Below are 6,782 nucleotides of genomic sequence, written 5' to 3' on the forward strand. Positions count from 1 at the left end.
TGGGCGTTAATTAGCTGGATATAGCCATAGATTAATTATAATATTTTTTCGCCCATTCGTATCAATAGACCAGGCAGACAAAGTGTCTTTTGTTCCGTGATGCAGGACATTCTGTGGCTGACTGAATAGGTCTTGGCTATGTCTACATGGATTTGCCATATGGCAACAAAAAAGAAAGAATGGAGCCGGAGAGCGCTTTGTGTTGGAAATCAGAACAAGCTCCGTCAGAGCTTATGGCTGCATGGAAATGACAAAGTCACTCTGGCCATCAAAAGTCTCCTTTTTTTTTTGTCAGAAACACTCGTGTCACGCAGTCAAAGCTGCTCAAACGAATGGAGAAACTTGTGGAAAATTATGAAATGTGGCTTTATTTACTTGTGAAAACAGCCCAAAGGGCCCGGAGCGCATTCACACAGACACAGCATTTGGCTTCTTTCAATTAAGGGTAAACTTGCAAGTATGACCTGCTGAATGGTTTGTTTCAATAGACGAGGACAATTACAAAGACTAGTAGTTTTCTTTTTCCAGCTCTGGCAGGTGGCCTCCACGCCCGGTGTATCTACGCCGTGGTAAACAGTGTGTGTGTGCGTGTGTGTGAGAGAGAGAGTGGGTCTTTAGAGGGGCTTGTCGAGTGCGGGTGGATGTGGGGGTGTCTTCGTGGCAGACAAAGCGGGATCCAAAGGCAGCTGCTGCTTCTTTTAGGGAGCGAAAGGGCCTTTAAATCCTCGCCTTATATCCCGCAGCTGCCAAGCAGCATACGGCTGCGACTCAATGCGTTTTCCTCCCGCAAGAGTCTGCGTGAAGAGGACACACTTCCATCGGTGGGAAGGTGAAATCAGGTAGACGTGTCTGTCACCACAGCATGTGTGCTCTTGTGTTCTTCGCAGGGTTTCTTGTGTAACTTTGCAACTGAGTGACCCAATCTCAGAGTGATCGAGGAGCACGAAGCAGTTTCACAAGTAACCCGGCCGCTGATGATGGCAGCTTTGTGGCAACCACACAAAGACGTCATCTGCCTCCTATCTCTGTTTCAATTTCCCTTTTCTTGTTACTCTCGTAACAAAACACACAAACAAATGTGTTTAAAATTAAAGTGGAAGAAAGAAATTTTTATTCACGTCATTCGCAAGACATAATTAGGTCACTTGTATAGAAAAAATACACACAAAATGAAACCGGCTCAGAGATACAAAGAAAACTATTTTTTTCAAGTGTGGGACTAATATGAGGAAGCTACATGATTGCGAAAGTTAAGAACAACAAACCAAAAAAAACCCACAAAATTTCAAAAGAAAAATGTAAATAATAAAATTAAAATTACAAAATATGCCCTTTGGCTAAATCAACAAGGCATTTATCAAATATGAACGAACATAAATAAATTATAAGTTAGAATAGACTTAAAAAAATATACATTTTACCGAACAAAGGGAAAACAAATAATAATAAACACGCACGCATACACAAACGAGAACAGAAATAAACATTTATAAGGTATTGTCTCTATAAAGCTGTACACTTTTGGCCAGTGTAGACGATTCTTTTAAAGAATTTTTTTATAATTGCACAGATGTTAAAACATTTAACACTGTCGAGTGGCTGTATGCAAAAGCAACAATGAAATGCTACATTTGTACTGGATAGAAGTCATTCGGAGAAATCTCCTCTCTCTTTCTTTTTCTCCTGCCCCCCCTCCCACCCCACCCCCAAACCGTTCAGAGTCCTGAGCCTGGTCAGGAGCTCGGATTGCGCTCCGCCGGGGCGCATCGAGCCACAGCCGACCGTTCGGACTTCTTTGTCCCCCCAACACCGTCCTCTTCTCTCTCTCCTGCGTTTCAGTTGCTTGAGTGGATGGGTCGGTTGACGGGGTGGTGGAGAAACAGTCTCCCGTGATCCTCAAAATGCGCAGGAAAATAGTGCAAAACGAACAAAAAACACCTGAGGAAGAAACAAAACGCAATAAGTTTTCTGAGAAAAGAAGAAGAGGAAAAAAACCCGGCCATTCCTAAGAAAGACGGCGAGTCAGCTTTCTGAGGAAACCTGAGACTCGCACTCAGCAGAAGGCGTCACCCTTTGCCAGAGCCCTTTTTCCCGCCACATCGTGACGCACGAACACCCCTCCCCTCCCCCAACCGCTGGTGTTACTACATCAACTACTATCACTACTACTGCGATTTCACCACCGCAGTCTCGCCCCATCACCCCCCCCCCCCCCCAGACACACACACACACACACACACACACACACACACACACACACACACACAGAGAGAGAGAGAGAGATAAGGCTGTCTGTGCCTTTTGGCTCACGTAATCCGCTGCAATAATTCAATAATTAAAGCGTAAAAACCATAACACACACACAAAGACACCCCCCCCCCCAAAAAAAAAAAAAAAACCGAGGATGCTGAACATGAGAATCTGTTACTCTCTTTATAATAAAGCTTCATTGTCTCCTCTGAGTGTGTAAAAGAAAACAATTTTGATTTTGATTTAGAAAATACCTTCAACGGATCCTCTTCCGCGGAGTTTGTTCCACCTGGATTGGAGACTTGGAGAGGAGACAGGCGGTCATGTCACTCGGTTTTATATCAGTAGGCCTCTTTCGTTTCACGTAGAAGTCTGTGACAAAAGAAACAACAATAGTGAAAAATTAATTTGGATTTATGAGCCGTTATGAAATGATGCGCTGCGCACAGCGGGAGGAAAGGAGGATGGTGTGGATGCTGGTCTAGGAGCCAATAGCAGGCTCGATTTTCAAAATACGAAAGCCGCTGAATTTACCTGTGATGTGTGTGTTGCTGTCAGGAGCGGCCGTTCTCTTGCGCCTGACACACGGGAGCTGCCTGGTGGTCGCTTTCCCTGAGTTGATCTTGTCTATGCGGTTCTCCTGGTTGATCTCCCCCGCGCAAGGAGAGCTGCTGCTCTCTGGCACGGCCAGGCGATCCAGTGCGTCCGCACGAGGGCTCTCCGGGAGAGCAGAATCCGACGTGGGCACGGGCACTCGGATTTTGCCGTCCTGCACAGAGTCCTGGTAAAACACCGGGGTCTTATCCGCAGTCACCGCCTCCCACTCGTAATCCCCTTCCAACGGGGTGTTGGCCTCGAAATTAAAGTTCCATCTCTGCTGGTCCCGTTCGGAAATCTCTCGCAATTTTTCTTTCATCTCCCGGTTCAGCTCGTCGTGATCCACCGGTCCGAAGAGGTTTCGACAGACTCCGGTGCGCCTCTGGAGAGGGAAGGTCTTCCTGGCCACCATCCTCTCTAGCGTGGTTGATAACTGGACGTGGGACATCTCCAAAAACAAATTTCCCCTGGAAAAAAAAGAATCCAAAGTGATAGACTGATCCCTGCTGAGGTTGTATGTTGATAAATGTTGTTGACGTTCAGCCCGAAGTGCGTTTGTATGTGTATCCTAATTCTTACGCTCGTGCCTATGCACGCCGCACCGTTCCGTTTAAATGTACAGCTTTCATAGTAAGTCTTTGGAGTATATAACCTCCTAACGGGCACCTTGATCGCCCTTCTCATTGGTTGCCTTGAAGTCCAGCCCTCTCCAAAACCCCCACCCTGATTTCCCATTTCCCGTTGTACCTATTGGCTTCGTGCCGACCAGAGCGCAGCATTTTGATTTTTTCTCTCTCTGAGTGTCAACCCTCGGGAAAACGGAGCAGTTTTTTTCTTGTGTCAGCAGGAATGTGTTTTACTTCGCATTTGTGTATCTGATTCTACTTTCGGACACCTTGGTTTTTGGTTTTGTCTTCCGTGTTTAGTTGTAAATGCCTCCGACCAAGGGCGTAAAAACGCACCATCACATTATTTTCATACTTCATATTTAGTGTTCAGCAGTTGAACAGCTTCAGTGTGTTATTCTTTAATGTGTAAGGAAAGAAAAACAAATGCTGAAACCCGATCTAACCACTTAACTGATGTTTGACCCTGCCATCATCCGGCACATAAATCCACCCACTTTTCGATTTCTTCACGTTTTCGTTTATTTATTTATTTTTTGTCGCCGATCGCAATGACAGCGATTCCAGTCTGCGGGGATTTGCCCCACAGTGAGCAACTCTGTCTGCAGTACAGAAGCAACGTAAACATTAGTGAGACCTCAATAAACCACAATTTTAGCAGTTTCTTAAATGTGTTTTCTCATTTACTTAATAAAGCAAGGCAACTTTTCGAAATCATTTTTTCTTTTCTAAATGCGTTTTGTTGCATTTTTTATTCATTATTTTACCTTAATATATAATATAGCAAATCGAGAATTTAAGCACCACGCCGTGTTATTTTTGGCAATTAAACATGTACGTCTATCCACTCACAAATGCATAAATCACGCAGGTCACAATCCGCCTGTTATCACTAATGTGTGCGTGTGGCTCTGGGGATTGTTACTGGTAAATAGTCATTATTACTTATGAATAACTTCAAAATATGTACAGTAGCATTTACTACAATACAGGATTTACGTTTTAAATATCATAGCAAGCTTTATTATAAGGGGAGACTCGGGGAGCTCATTCTCCGCCGAAGACAATGCGATATTTGGCAATTTTGAAGAAAATGATCCGGATCCACACCAAAATGTACTGAGTGCTTCAGCTGCCAGTGTTTCACCACACAAACGAGTTTCCAGAAATTCCGCTGTATTTATTTATTTATATTTTATTTTTCTCGTGTCGTGCTGACAGTCAGGCACTGGAAGCACAACTTCCAGAAGTTTGACTTCAGGGTACCGGCTGTCTTAACAAGCAGGGAAACAGTCACGAGAGACGGGCAACGCCTTTTTGCAAGCAATGATGGGTGCATGGCGTCCCGTAGAGGTTCCAGTCTGATACTGCAGCTCAAACCTCAAACTAAACGCAACCATCATCCCCAGAAGAAAATAAAGGAGCAAGACTTACAGTGTATCACCTCCTAGTTTACACATGTGCACATAGATATTTTTAAGTGACACTGGTAACATATTCAGGGGAAAATCTCTATAAATTTTTTTTTATCCACATTCATCCTGAAAAGGAGGGTGAATGCAAGCTCTGTGTAACAACGTGATGTCACATAAGGTCAAGAGGTTTACATGTGAGCGTCATCAAAGCAGCATGAAGAAGACCGAGGGACGCAGGGTCTGGCCATATGTGTGCAGGCTTCCTAAAACACTTCCAGTAAAGGTCAGGTGGTCTCATGTGACAGCGACAGTAATGTGTGACACTTTTCCTGATTCGGGACTGTAAACTGAATCCATGAGGACTGAAACGATATTATAAGGGTGTAACGTTCATTAGAGGTTTTTTTTAATGATTTTGAAAATAATTAGCTTTCTTTTTACAAGAACAATTAATTGTCTATTAAGAAGAAGCATTTAAAGCATGCATGCTTGAACAATGCTCTTCAACAACAACAAAAAGATTTGTTTTTGAGTCTTTTAACCTTGAAGTGGCCATCCTGGCTTGAAATGTGCTTTAGTGATTTTGTTTAATAAACATGCTGCATAGCACAAATTTGTCAGTCTACTCCTGAAATTTTTACGGGTATTTGTTCAATGTTTAGTGGAATTTTCAGTTTCTTTTCACTACACTGTATTGTTTGCAGTCATAGTTCACAGAACTAAGATTGTTTGTGTGTGTGTGTAAACCACAAATCAGTCAACCCACAAAAACAGCATGGTCACTTGAGGATTAAAGTGAAAATGAACGTAAGCGGGCAGAAATCTGACTGTTGTCTTTTGGCGCCCCCTGCTGGTAATACAAGTTTACTAAAATTTGACCCAGCTGGTGAACCTAATTTGAAGCCATGTAAAGTCAATGTAAATGAATAAACACATAAATCGGTTTTATTTTGCTTATACTGATGGTAACCAATTAACTGCACACACAACATCCTCCTAAGCAGATCACAGATAAGGTTGATCAGTGCCTCTGCTGCTGGTTATTTACATATAACTCAGTGCAAACCAAAACTTATCTCATCACTTCGCTCAGTCCCAAGCTGGTTACAGATTTGCTTCACAATTCTTTGATTGTGGGAATAACTCTTCTGCTCCTCGGGTGTACTTCACCAGCTGATACTATCACCTGATGGTTTCAAGTCAATTAAAGTGCAAAGAGAAAGTCTGGATTCATTCGTCCTTCAAAGGGGAAAATAATCTCTTTCATCAGGAGTGGTCAGTCAGCTATGTAGCCTGACTCATTTAGCTGACACATGCAGGAGTATGATTCTTTCATCTTCTCACACACACACACACACACACACACACACACACACACACACACACACACACACACACACACACACACACACGGTACAGATGACTTAACTTGCTCTTTGACTTGAATGGAAATATCCAGAGGGCCCAATCGAAGTAAAAAAAAATAAAAAATAAAAAAACCCCAGAGGCTCACTAGACTGTGGGCAACATGTTGATTGATGGAACAGACAAAGAGGGTTGAGCTCTAACTGTGTTTAAGCTATTGTCAAATACTTGATTAATCAAAGGAAGGCCTTGAACCAAATAGAACAGAATGTGAAATTAAACTGAACTCAAATAAAACATTTAATTAAAAAGTGCATATGAGCAGTAGGTTTTTGGATTGGATTTTATTTGTTTTAACATGTTTCCTTTCCACTGGTCACGTTACAGCAGTGAAACAAATGTGCATATATGTAGTATATGAAAAAAAAGAGGCCAACAGCTATGGTCTTTTTTTTAAAGTTAACTGAAGAGGAAGAAATGTAAACACAATAGGAAGAAAACAGCTGTCTACTGATTTATAATGAGTGCA

General features: G+C 42.6%; 1 protein-coding gene across 1 annotated transcript; it reads right to left on the minus strand.

Annotated features, from left to right (window-relative positions):
• Positions 1-1,450: 1,450 nt before the first annotated feature.
• LOC113027446 (cyclin-dependent kinase inhibitor 1C-like) lies at positions 1,451-3,569 on the minus strand. The gene is made up of 3 exons (XM_026177057.1): positions 2,785-3,569; positions 2,505-2,622; positions 1,451-1,938 (listed from the first exon to the last, which is right to left on the minus strand). Exons 1-2 carry the CDS (start codon positions 3,293-3,295, stop codon positions 2,507-2,509), a joined length of 627 nt encoding a protein of 208 aa, XP_026032842.1. The 5' UTR covers positions 3,296-3,569; the 3' UTR covers positions 1,451-1,938; positions 2,505-2,506.
• Between the last annotated feature and the right edge of the window lie 3,213 nt (positions 3,570-6,782).

This window comes from Astatotilapia calliptera, chromosome 7, assembly GCF_900246225.1.
Source record: "Astatotilapia calliptera chromosome 7, fAstCal1.2, whole genome shotgun sequence".
Classification (NCBI taxonomy): Eukaryota; Metazoa; Chordata; class Actinopteri; order Cichliformes; family Cichlidae; genus Astatotilapia; species Astatotilapia calliptera.

Excerpts from the sequence above, each read along its gene's own strand:
- LOC113027446 (XM_026177057.1), bottom strand. The coding sequence starts at position 3,295 with ATGTCCCACGTCCAGTTATCAACCACGCTAGAGAGGATGGTGGCCAGG. Across the intron at positions 2,623-2,784 it reads CAGCAACACACACATCACAG|ACTTCTACGTGAAACGAAAG; the intron begins GTAAATTCAGCG and ends CTTTTGTCACAG.